The sequence below is a fragment of the Lampetra planeri genome, chromosome 2 (assembly GCF_965212315.1).
Source record: "Lampetra planeri chromosome 2, kcLamPlan1.2.h2, whole genome shotgun sequence".
Taxonomy (NCBI): Eukaryota; Metazoa; Chordata; class Hyperoartia; order Petromyzontiformes; family Petromyzontidae; genus Lampetra; species Lampetra planeri.
Genome location: NC_136108.1, coordinates 31,466,457 through 31,479,937, shown reverse-complemented (window position 1 = coordinate 31,479,937; position 13,481 = coordinate 31,466,457). Strand labels below are relative to the sequence as shown.

Here is a 13,481-nt window from a genome sequence, read left to right as displayed (position 1 = left end):
CGACTGGCACCGAGCGCACATGTCTGTTCTGGGGCCGATTAAAACCAATTTCACATTTAAAACAATTCTGGGGGAGGGAGGGGGGTGGGTGGAATATTAAAATTCGCCACCGTGAAAGTTTGTTAAAGCCACACAAAGAAGGAGTCTGATCCAAGTCTAGCAGTGGCTTGTGATCCCTATAATATGCGGGGGGGTGGGGGGGGGTATTAATAACACGACAAGTCGGGGCAGGGTGCCAGCTTTCATTCCAGAGCTATGTAGGGCACCCCCTCCCCCCTCCCCTCTCACCCGCCCCCCACACAGACTAACCAGAGGGCACTGGTGCCCTCTGCACGAGTTGACTATTATGGCAGGCCGCACGAAAGCAATCTTTTCTCTTGGATGTTGCACTTCCAAACGTTTAGTAGCTCTCGTTGTTGTCTGACTGGGGGAGCAAAAGCGCCTTAGCGTTAATTGCCATGTTAAATAGTAGCATCAGTTGCAAACGTGTAGATTCGGCGATTGGTTGATTTATTGACGTATATTTACAACAAATTTGGTGGCGGTGCTGATGCTGCTGCTGCGGTGGGCGAGCACAATTAACACAAAAATGGCTCAATTACAGCGTGCGGCATTAAAAATAAAATGTATAAATTCGGATTAAAGCTTTTTGCAAAACCCGCTTTGCTAGTCATGTAAACTGTGTGCTCTGTGATTGTTTTTCTTTTAAGGCCATAACGCTATGGACAATTGTGGCCTTAGGAACAATTTTGCCATCATGTCTTGCACGTCAAAGGGGGCATCGGCTAACCGCGTCTGGCAGTCCTCGCTCGCGAAACAATGACAATGAGCGATAACGAAACTCACCGGGCAAAACATACTGCGACCGATTGACAATTTGGAGTCGGCTATAAACCACGGCAGCATTGTGGGATGAGACAATGTCAGCGAAGCGTGGCAGAAACGAGCAGGAGGGAGCTAGAGTAGCGTAGCGTAGAGGGGGAGGGCCGGTGGTGAGATGTGAACTACCTCGCACGGTGTACAGGAGGTCGTGGGTTTGATCCCGACCCTGACGCCTGTGACAGTGGTGGCCACTGTCACACGCGGCGTGGCCAACGTTGCCACGAGCGATGTTGTTAATATACCCGCTGGAGTTCGACGTTGGGTTTTGGGGAACTGTATAACAGCACTCCATTATCTTACTATATAGAACTGTTGTTGCGGTCAGGGCTAATACAGGGATGCTGCTACAGTGGTGTGGTGGTTGTTCGTTGCCACGGAGGCTAGGAGATGTTAACTACCTCGCCTGGTATACAGGAGGTCGTGGGTTTGATCCCGACCCTGACGCCTGCTGCAGTTGTATATTCGGAGTTTACGTGTCTCTCTTCCCCGGGTCATCCGGTTTTTCCCTCCACATTTGGAATCAACGTGCGTTTCGAGTATTTGGCTGCTATAAATGTCCACCTGATGATCAGCCACTTCATTGAGCTATCGTTTGTGGCCAGGTCGCTTCTGAAAAAGAGCTGCGTAGCTCAATGGGGGGCCTTACCTGGTAAAATAAAAAAAATAGTTTAGTTTAATAATTTTAATATCAGCCACATCTGCCCGTGTGGGCGAACCACAAATGTATATATCTGCACCCGGCACACCACATCAAGTATATACATATATTGTATTAAAAATATATATCCTCGTCTGTTAATAAGTGCAATTATCGCCCTGAATCCAACTAGTTTCATCACTAACTTCATTGTCGGATGAACGGTATTTTAACAGTTATTTGTCAAAGTCAAATTTCGCTCGCGGGAACATTATTTAACATTCTTTTCAAGTTTGTGCAGTATTTTCGATGTCCCCTGCAGTGCGGTTGTGTTTTTGAGCCCACTTCTATTTGCGTCACTGTTAGTACTTCATCATCTTTTATCGCGTCTGTGATAAACGATGTGGTGGCCCAAGACGTGCCACATCCTGGTCTCTGAAATGTTCACATCTGGTGAAACAACAGCGAGCCCTGAAACCTCGACCACCTTCGCTCTGGCCGTGGCTGCTGCTGTCCCACGCGCCACCCCACTCCAGTCTCGCACGGCCAGCGAGACAAACGCGGGGGGGGGCCTGGTGCGAGGCTCTGTGGGGGTGGCTTTGTGGGTGGCTCGGCTGGCTGGCTCGCTGGCGACAGCTTTGTCGGCAGTCGACCGCAGACGAAGCCGCGATCGCCGCGCCGGGCCCTCGTGGGCCGCAGTTGGCGTCCGACAAAAATAATCGGCGAAAATTCCCGGCATTTGGGTGGGGGGTAGGCGAGGGGTAGGGGGGGGGGCGGTCGGCTATAGTCTTTCATTTGTGCGCAAGACATTTTTGGATGGAATTCAGGCAGTGGGAGGGAGGGAGGGGGGAAGCCGGGGAGGGTAGTGGGTGATGCGTGGGAGTTGACGAAGAGGTTGGAGGGGAGAGGGGGGCGAGGGCGTGGGGTGGGACGGTAAGGTGGGGGGGGGCAGGCCACGTGTGCTGGGAGAGGAGAAGCCCCCCTCCCGGCCCAGCTGTCGCACGCCGGCAGTCTGCAGAATGCGCGTCAATCGATGGGGCGAGGGAGGCCAGGCGGAACTCGCAACACCGACGTCCCGCGGCCGATTAGACGGCGCCAGTCGTAGCCGCCAACGCCCGTCGTCGTGACGAGGTGACCCCCCCCCATCCGATTAGCACGGTTGGTTACGTACGGTGCGAAAGAAGCCCCAAACGTACGTACATCATGCGAGACGTTTTGCCCGTGCAGTACCACGGGAAAGGAAGGGGAAGTGGAGGCAAGGATATTGTAGCATGTGTAGAAGAAGAAAAAGAAAAGTTATTGGCGAGGTTAATGGATGCCGGCACGGAAGTTCCCAAGACGAGACAGACAAGAGGGCACGGCTCACGGATGAGCAGCAGGAGGAGGAAGAAAGGAGGAGCGGCCGGGCAGGAGGGCAAGGGGGGAGAAGGAATGACCGGGTTAAAGTTTCCGGGGGCGAGTTGCGGGGGGGATTAGAAGACAGTGATGATGAGAGGGAAGGGAAGAGGGGGGGAGAGGAAGCAGCGAGCGGCGGTGAGCTGGACTGAGGAAGAGCGTTGGTCGCAAGTAAAGTCACGTGATTTACGGGAGGCGTTGAGCCGATTTAGATTTCGGGATAACATTGCCATCACCGGACTCCCAACTTGAGAGCCCCCTGGTTAAATCACAAGCGACTGCCTGGATTCGAACCCAGGATCGATCTCACGAGGTGCCAGCTCATCACCACTGACCTCTGAGTTGGTGGCTCAGAGGTCACCGCAAGATAATCGGGTGAATGTTTTTTTCTTGTTCTCAATGTGGGGGTGCCTGACGAGGCGGCATGCAAGCACAGACGCTGACGCACGGCCCAAGCGTTCACCAACAGCTGCCTGACACATGCATGCGTGTGTGCATATGTATATAGATACACACACACACGCACAAGCAAATACAAGCATCCCCTGTGTGGCCTGCATAGACTGTCGGGCCAACAGTTGTTATCGAGCACCACTTGGGGCTTCAACGGCACACGAATGGGGATGGAGTGGCCCACACCGAACCCGACCGCCTTTGTCTCCCCAGGGCTGACGTTGTACACGGAGCCGCAGCCTACGACTCGGGGCTGAGCGCTTCATGTCGGTCAGAATCGATCATTTACAAACGTCTTCTTGGTTCTTTCGGTAAAGTCACGTAGAAGGAAAATAATAAAATAATGAAAATAAAACATAATAAAATAATTCTCACGACGTTTCGGCCACAACGCAAGCAGCCGTCTTCAGGTGGAAAACAGGTCTGTCATTTCAGACTCTGCCTTCTCGACAGGCTGCTTGCGTTGTGGCCGAAACGTCGTGAGAATTATTTTATTATGTTTGATTTGTATTATTTTATTATTTTCCTTCTACGTGACTTTACCGAAAGAACCAAGAAGATGAATCCCTGCAGTCACGTAAGCTTTAAATCGACATTTACAAACGATTCGAATAACAGGTCGAGTCCCGGTCGGCACACTGCGACTTGCGATCCGGAGGTCGCCGGTACGATTCCATCTCCCGGCGCGACAATGGGGGGAGGGGGGGGGGCGAGTTTATTGAATGAATTCCCCCCCCCCTCCACCCTCTGCCTCTGTCCACCCAGCAGCGGTGCGAATGGGTGCACCGCAGTTAGTTGATCTTCCACGATGTCGGCGTGGAAGAGTAGGCCAAAAATCACTCTGGAGGTGAATCTTTAATTGAGGTGCCTCGAGTGGAGGCCCTTTTCTGCCAGCGGTGGCACGAGAGCGAGCGATTGCAGGTCTGCGCCTTTAACCGTTGCGTAAATAACCACGGCAAATTGCTGCCCTCTCGACTGTCGGGCCCCAACGGGCGTGTTCGTTCAAGGCCTAGAGAGCTTCAACAGCCACTGACAAAACGGGACGGTGGAAACGAGACAACACCAACAAGGAACTGAATTGTGACAGCCGAATTGTGACCCTGCGTTGTGCTATCGTGGAACAGGGAGGAGTGAATCATGTCCGTCAAACACAATTACTCGCAGATTCCCAGACAGCGTTGATTGCTCTTCTGTCTAAGTGCCCGAGCGGTTTAAACAGCTGCCCTGTCCGGGCCTTGCCAGGTGGCTCGAGCGGGAGAGAGTGTGCGGCTCGCGATGGAAAAGGTTGCGAGTTCAAGTCGTGGTTGGGGGGGGGGGGTTGACTCATCCCATCATCCTTTCTGGGGGCTGAAAAATGCGTGGTTGTCCTATGGATGCATACTCGCCCCTGTCACAGGAACTTCCACCGCTAGCTGAGAGTAGCAATGCGTCAATGCTCATTTGAGCAGGAAATTACTTTTGAGTTTTACTTCGATTCGCGACCTCAAACTGGGAGATTCTGTCCAGCGACTTGGGCTTACACGCCACAACCGAAAGCGATGTTGCAGCTTTTTTGAAGCTGATGCTGAATCGTGCAAGGCTGCGTTATCCGATGTGCCCGAAGATGAATTGCCAAGTGCGACGGGCGGATCGGAAACGCGGACGCCGATGAAAGAAAACGAACCAAATGCTGCCAAGTGCGCAAAGCGAGGCTCGAGAGGTGCACGCTGGGAATTGCAGAGCGAGAGAGACAGCAGGAGGAGCAGCACCCCCCTGTTGGCGGGAATGGGCAGGGCGCGTCCCCTAGCAGGGAAGAGGGCCGACGGCAGAGGTCGCAACCGGGTACCCGATACCCGTACCCTACCCGATACCCGGCTACCCGTACCAGGCCGGGTATGGATAGCCGTTTGCGACCCTGGTGCGGCCGGGTACGGGTACGAGTAGGCCGTGAGTCACTGGTGAGTAACTGTTTGTCACTCATTTCTCAACGTCTTGTGTCTTCTCACAATTCAAGTTCCTAGAATCAACCGACCCGCGCCTGCAACATGGCTTCATCCCAGAGGTCGCAATCAGGTACCCGATACCCGTACCCTACCCGTACCCGGCCGGGTACGGGTAGGGTACGGGCACGGCCGGGTACGGGTACGGGTGCCCGTTTGCGACCCTGGTGCGGCCGGGTACGGGTACTGGTAAGGAATCAAAACCCGTTTGCGACCTCTGCCCCGTGGTGCCCTTATAAAACTCAACGTTCAACCTACTCACGCCGGCTTGTGCCTGGAAGAGGGCCGACGGATGAGGCACTAATCTTGGCAAGTGGCAACCACAGAGAAGCAACAACAGATCCGGGAGGATGGAGCGACGCGATGAGCTACGGCGTGCGACGCTGCCGCACGATGGATTGCGGCATCGTGGGCAATGACCACGGGCGGTGGCGACGAGCACGAGCGGGGCGGCCTTCATCCAAGAGTGCACGGACCGCAGGCTCACGACGACGACGAGGATGATGTTATATTCTTGGTTCTTTCAGTAAAGTCACGTAGAAGGGAAATTAAAAAGAAAAAATAGTTTTATATTTTGATTATTTTATTATTTCCCTTCTACATGACTTTACCGAAAGAACCAAGAATATGAATCCTGCAGTCACGAAAGCTCTAAATGGAAATTTGAGGATGATGTCGTCGGATAACTGCGGCCGCATCTCAAGGCTGCCGTTCGTAGATGGAGGCGGGGAGTCTGTGATGGTAACAAGTGGCGCGAAAGCGAGGGAGGGGAGGGGAGGAAGGAGGAAAATGGGCGCTGCGCCCTGCGCCAGAAAGAAGCAAGGGGCGTGAGCGATGCCAAATGAGTGGAGGAAGAGGCATTCAGCCAAGGACAGCGCGTGCTGGAGTGCAGCAGCTCGCTCAAACATCCACAGTTCACGTTCAGAGACCGGTTGGGGCAAGTGCCGCTCAGCGAGTCGCACCGAAGAAGGCCTGCACGGTACTCGAGTAGGTGGGTGGCCAGCACCGCGCCCGCGCCCGGGGCTGCCTTTGCCGATGTTTACAAGCCGTGTCAGGCACTCGCTTAAGGCCGAGTCGACCTAGGGGAGGCCCGGTGACCGGTTCAGATATTCGCCACTGGTTTTGGTCGCGAGCGGTAATCGAACTCGGGTCGGGGCAGGTTCGTAGCGCAGCGCGTTCACCACGACACTAACCGCTTTGCAATCTACTGCAGGCACTCGGAGGCCCAGGACTGATTCACACACACACAAATTGAAAGAGGAACAGGAGGCCTTGGTGTGGCTGTAAACCCTCATAGCTGCCCGGCCTTACAAATTCCAAAACAAAGAGTCACTTACCACACACAACACGCTGTGTCAACGTCACAAAATAATAATAGGAAAAAGGGATTTATTCTAATAGATGGGGGGTGGGGGTCGAGATGGGGGGTGGGGGGGGGGGCAATGATGGGGGGGGGGGGCTGATGCCGCACGGACAAATATTCTCAAGTTGACATTCGCCAGGTGCCACGGACGGGCGGTCAGCCAAGTTCAAGCGCGGCGACGTGGGCGACGTGGGGGGCCCTCTGCTTGAATAGTTTGCCGAGCGAACGCTGCGTCCGGCTCGCGAGATAAATTGCGCGTCTTGGATTGGAGTCTGTTGAGGGCGCGCCACGCACACGGGGCCCTTCAGTGACGCGACCTGACCAACAAAATAAAAATCAACTACGAGTCTGCGCGTCGGAGCTTTGTTGTGCTCCGTCGCCTTGCGATCCCACAAAATCGCGGGGTTTTAGCCCGAACCCCCGGACAAGAAAGGGGCCAGACAGGGCACGTTGGAGAAACGCGACGTTGTGCATCGCGGGGTCTGTTGTAACAACGGTCCTGTTCTTTCTCCCCCCCTCTCCGTGCCTCGGGCGGCAGAGAAAAAAAAACCCAATCCCTCCGCCCTGACAGCAGAGGTCGCAACCAGGTACCCGATACCCGTACCCTACCCGATACCCGGCTACCCGTACCCGGCCGGGTACGGGTACGGGTAGCCGTTTGCGACCCTGGTGCCGCCGGGTATGGGTACGGGTAGGCCGTGAGTCACTGGTGAGTAACCGTTTGTCACTCATTTCGGGTAGGGTACGGGTACAGGTAGGGAACGGGTACCCGTACCCGACCGGGTACCCATTTGCGACCCTGGTGCGGCCGGGTACGGGTAAGGAATCAAAACCCGTTTGCGACCTCTGCCTGACCGGTGGCGCTACCTACGCGTGACGGATCTGTGAACCGATACACGCCGGCGAAGCCAGAGAGAGAGAAGCCACAAAAGCGAAATTCTGGCGAGCCGATGGGGAATCGAGCGACTACCGCTATTTGTGTCCGGACTTGTATCACCGCCCCGCGCAGCCCGTACCACGTGCGGCACATGTACAATCGGCTGCGCGCTCAAGGGTGAGCGAGCTGGAATGACCGAGCAAGTTAGAAACCGCCAAATACTAATACTAATTATTTTAAAAATTCCAGAAAAGCATCATGCCTGACAATGAATTTCAAGAATCTTTTTCAGTCTAAAGGCGTTTTTCAGGCGTGCCCTACTTTATCAGGATTATTTGGCCACTTCTAAAGATGTTTTTTTTTACAATTTCCACGCGCAGGTGGTGTCCCAAAGTGCCTCGCGACCAACAACGAACAGCACCATCAAAATTGTAATCCATGAGCGTTTACACGATTATTGAAATGGCCAAGGCTGTTTTAAGAATTTGTGAGGATAAGTGAGACGATGGGAAGGGATTCTAAAGTCGAGCAGTGCGGGCGAAGTAAACGTAAACAGAAGTGTTGTTCATAATAAAAGTTCTTGTTGTTGTGACCTGCAGTGTGGGTGAGAGGGTGAGTGAGCGAGGCAGCAGACGGGTGGACAATTAAAATGGGTGGATGAGGAATTGCACGGCGAAGTGAGTGAGTGGAGTGAGTGTTTATGACATTGTGGTGCAGTGGTTGAACACTGTGGATGAGACCAAACAGTCAAGTGTCTGGTAGCCCGAGCCTTCAAAATGGGTCGAGGAATAAACGAGTGAAGTTCAAGGAAGCAGCAAACCAGGGTAGTAGCGATAGAAGAGTGACAGGGAGGTGGCTGACCGTCGGTGAGCGAGCGAGTGACCGGAGCGAGTCGCTGAGTGATGCACAGTGAATCACCCTGACCGCTTTAAGCCAACTTCTCTCGGGTGCAGCGAGGGAGGAGGAAACTGGGGGCTCCACCCCAGCATTGACGACCACGTTGAGTTTGGTGTGGCAGAGGAGGCCACAATCGCAGAGGAAGCCACGAGTGGTTTCATCACAACTGTGGCCAGACCCGCACGTCTTCCCCGCCGAATTCTTGACAATTTGCCTGAGCTTGGCTGAAGGATGCGCGAGGCATTTCCTCTGAATTAATCATTCCTTAAAATGATTTTACGAAACTGCTGCACCCATTTGTCAAAGTCAGCTCATGCTCATATTTATTTACATTCAAATTCAAATGAGGACAACAGTAATGCCCTATATTTATTTATTTATACAAGGACGTCTCTCGCGGAGTCTCAAGACTCTTTTTCAGGAGGGCCCCTGCTAGATTGATATGTTTGTCAAAATTGTATGAATGGGAGTTTGGCTTCGTGTGGAGATTAAAGTAGAGCACCTGGAGAAAACTCGCCACGCCCTGGTTACACCCACGACAGATAAATCGCATTGAATAGCTTCCTCAACACGAACGCCAACACCAACCATCCATCACCAAGGGGCATCATCCATCACGTGTGCCACAATAACCTCAATCAAGGGCTGCCGTTCTGAATTAAACCGTGCCCATCTGCTTCCGATCAGCGCGTGATTGGAACCAAGTGGACCGTTCCACGATTCGGTGTCCATTTGGCCCTGGTCGTGTTTGGATAGCTGGAGCTGCTTGCCCACAGCGCGGGGAGGAGGCTTTTCCGACAGCAGGGACACGTCGGTTTTGTTGGAACGCGTCAACGACGCGGCGAAATAATTGTTGCTGTCCGTCTGTCCAATTCGTCCCTCCGCCGGTGGCAAGATTTGTCCGTCTGCTGAGACGAAGACCTCTGGAGACACCGCCGCAAAGACTCGCGGGGAAACAAGCGACGAACGACGGGGGACGTCGGTCGGCGTGGACATCCGTCACCTTCGCCACTGCGGCGCCCCATCCTCCTTTCCCCTTTCTGCCACTTCCCCCCCCCCGCCGGAAATGTAAGTGCGATTAATTAAGTCGATGAAAAGCGGCGTAGTCCGGGCTGCGAGACGTCAACGATGCTGGAATCCGCGCCAAGCCCTTTGTATTGTGTCACACGTCCTCCGCAGTGACAATACGTCCGTTATACTGCCGCTCGACCGATGCATTTGGTGAAAATTTCGTGAGAGCCTTCCCGACTGATTAGCAGCGGTAATTCTTTTTGGGGGTTTTATAGAGTCGGGGAAAAAGTAAAAAAATTGGGATGAGCGCCGAGCTTCGGGGCAGCGATGCGGCGAGTCGCGGTCGCTGGCGGCTGTTGCGCCGGTGGCGGCGCAACAGCCCGGCGGAGGTGGCATCGAGCGTTGCCGGCGTCACTCTCTCTCTCTCGCGCTCTCTCTCTCGCTCTCTCTCTCTCGCTCTCTCTCTCGCGCTCTCTCTCACCTTCATCAGGTGCTTGTTCACCCATTTCGTGAAAGTTTTCTTCTGAACGCGGTCTCGCTCATCTGCAGGGGTTCACGCCACAGAGACACGGACACACAACAACAACAACACGTCATACGCCGCCCCACGTTAGCCTCGCACGCCCATGTACGGGGGCACAAGTGCCGCTCGCGATCACGCGCACGCGCCCCTCTCCGCGCCTGCCGCTATTATGGATAATATTGGTCGTAAAAACCCCATACGTGTTAAATCGGCCAATATTGTAATTCATCTAAAAAATTACACTTACAGGATCCGACCCAAAAATCAATTACGAATAACAGGAAGCAGACAGCACTTACTGCAGACCACTTACCAATCGACCCACCCGTATAAGAGGAGGAGGTCACTCCTCTTATCCGGGCATGGTTCTATTGTGGAGGATGGATTATGACGACAATCGCATCGCGTGCCTACGGATAACGGGAGTTTCATTCGCTGGATTTGCCAGCAAGACGTGTGGAACAGTTTTTTTTTTAAAATCACGACTATAAAAGGGCAGCAAAATTAATGCCACCACTCTGCCCTACAAACACAATTCACCGCAAAGTCGAGACAATGTTAAGTAATCAAAGTTATATTTAGATGGAGTGCTCTTGCCAACAGCATCTTGCAACCCAGCAGAATTCGTTCAAGGAAATCCTGGCTCAGCTGGCGAGACCCATAAGGTCAAAGCCCAGTCCCAGAGTTGGCTGCTTAAACGAATGCTGTTGGATGATATTGCTCCGGGGAGCCCAAAAGGGCTGATTGGGCTGACAAGATGCTGTGCATCTATGTGGAGGCCACCACAGAACGAACGGAGCTCTGCTTTATATCGACCCTGCTTCTGCACGCGTGTACGCTGGACTTCTTTAGCACCGCACGTAGCCAACCGTGCCAAAGCGGAGGCGCTGTTTTGTGGAAGTCACCGCGCGTGTCTCTGACGGGGCTTATCGCTCGCAACGGCTCTGAGCGGCGAGGGATGGGTAAAGTGCTGTCAGTGCGTCTGGCTGCGAACGCGACAGGCCGGACAACAATAAATGGATAAAAACACAAACAACTCTCTCGCAACGACAAAAAGAAGAACGCGCTCGCGTGCAGACGCACGGCGCGAGAGAGGGGCCTCTGTAAGCAGACTCGCTCAACCCTGCTAACCTGCTCACTGGAACAAATGTAAATAGATCCCCCGTGTAGCCTTTAACAGACCTGTTGGGGCAAGCGCTGTTAGCGAGCAGCTATGAAGGCCGGCACCGCACACATGGGAGGTGGGTGGCCAGCACCACGCCCGGCCGCCTTTGTCTCCCTCGTGGCGATGAATTACACACCGCCACCAGGTACTCATGTGAGGCCGAGTCGACCTAGGGGAGGCCCGGGCTCGGCTCAGATACTTGTCTCCCTTGTTGGCCGTGAGCACGCACAACAGACCTGCTGACAAGCGGTTACCGTGGCACTTATATCGTCAGAGGGCCCTAATCAGTCAAACTCATCCCTTCACCGCTCGTGAACGACAGTGGCCACCACTCCCCTACTCCCACCACTCCTGTGTGCCCCCCCCCACCCCCCGCTCCCTCCTTGGTTCGGGCTGTCGCCTCCGAGGCACAAACAAAAACAAAGCTAGGACGTCTCCCGGGAAAAATAACATTTCACGAGACCGGAAGAGGAGATAACGACAAACAAAGTGCTTGCCGCAAATGAACCGCAATTCCTTTGATGCCGATCTCGTCCAGAGCGGAGTTCTCATCACGAAAACTCCGCTCATCCTCGTAGCAGCGGCTTTTCGTTAACCATCGAAGGATGGCCACCGCATCGCGCGCTTTCAGGTGCGCTTCTGCGGCCGTCTGGAACGCTCTTCCTTCCGACTTTAGGAAGCCACTGGAGCTATGCATTTAAAAAAAAAATCTGTATTGAAAACTCATTTATTTAGAACTCACTTTTATGTTTAGTTTGTTGGCCTTCAACACCACCCCCCGCACCTCCGATTAGCGCGGTTGGCTACGTACGGTGCGAAAGAAGTTCAACGTACGTACGCGTACATAATACAACGGACGCAACTCGGGGATGATTTTCATGTCATCCCAGTGTACGTGGAAAGTTGAGCCAACAGTTTTAAAGAGCGCATAGCAACGTTGCCTCGAACGGTGGCAGGGTTTGCTGGGAAAAGACTCATTCACACCCTGTACCCCGCCTAACAAATGACAGCTCAAGACGCTTTTCAGTAAATATACAACACTCATCCCTGGTGTGGGTGGGTTCGTCGTGTGTTTGTTAGCACAGTCTGGTAACCGCGCGAAGCAAACGTAAAGACTCAAATTCGCTTCAAGAGACTTCTGGTGAACACCTTTTGTCCGCGACGAGATGGTTGAGAGGGTTTCTAAGTTATCCATCTCTATATCTATATGAACCCATGATGCTCCACAAAACGGCGCAGAATGGATTGGATTTTTCAGTTTTACTTCAATTAGGGGGGGGTGGGATTGGACTGGAGGGGGGCTGTGATTGCCGGCTCAGGGGTCTCCTTATAACACGAAGTAGCAGGAGGCTTTAGCCACCAATGTCATTCATAATAGAGGGTGTTTTGGGTTAGATCGCGTCAATATATAACTGTGTCGTTAAACCCGCCACCACCCGACACGGCCAACGAGTAAGGGTTGTCACGTAAACAGAACGTGGCCAATTGGGGGTGGGGGTGGTGGGGGGTGGTGGGGTGGTCGTATGGGGGTGGTGGGGTTTTGGGGGGTTTGGGGAGTGGTGTGGTGGGGGTGGTGTGGGGTGTGGTGGGTTCGGGGGTTTGGAGTGTGGTGTTGGTGGTGGGGTGGTGGGGTGGGGGTGGCGGTGGTGTGGTGTGTGGTGGGTTCGGGGGTTTGGAGTGTGGTGTTGGTGGTGGGGTGGTGGGGTGGGGGTGGCGGTGGTGTGGGGGGTGGTGGTGTGGTGGGTTCGGGGTGGTGGGTGGGGGTATGGTGGGTGGGGTGGGTGGTGTGAGTGGGGGTATGGTGGGAGGTGGTGGGAGGGGGTACGGTGGGTGGGGTGGTGCGGGTGGGGTGGGGGTATGGTGGGTGGTGGTGGTGGGTGGAGGTATGGTGGGTGGGGTGGTGTGAGTGGGGGTGGTGCGGGTGTGGTGGGGGTGGGGGTATGGTGGGTGGTGGGGGTGGTGATGGTGTGGGTGGTGGTGGGTGGGGGTGTAAGGGAGAGGGTTGTGGCTAACCTCGGGAGTGACACGTGACACACCTCGCCCAACAGGAACTCGCGCACGACAAGTCGCCCCGTGAGTGACAGAGCGCGGGGAGGGGGGGCAGACGCAACTTGCGGAGCCTGAGGCGGATCGCGCACTCCCAGCGGGCGCTGGGTCACATCAAACTCGTGGTGCGGTAAGGGGCCGTCCATAAATGACGTCACGCGATTTTGGACAATTTTTGACCCCCCCCCCCCCATTGTCACACGGCGTCACAGTCAGACCCCCCCTCAAATATGACGTCACAAAGCTCTGTCCC

The 13,481-nt window shown here is 54.3% G+C and overlaps 1 protein-coding gene across 1 annotated transcript in view; it reads right to left on the bottom strand.

Moving 5' to 3' along the window:
• LOC144724331 (microtubule-actin cross-linking factor 1-like) overlaps positions 1-10,035 on the bottom strand; it is a 229,210-nt gene extending 219,175 nt beyond the window's left edge. Inside the window, exon 1 of the mRNA XM_078603370.1 lies at positions 9,976-10,035. Coding sequence (XP_078459496.1) covers positions 9,976-9,981 — 6 coding nt within the window. The 5' untranslated portion in view covers positions 9,982-10,035. The remainder of the gene's footprint in view (positions 1-9,975) is intronic.
• Between the last annotated feature and the right edge of the window lie 3,446 nt (positions 10,036-13,481).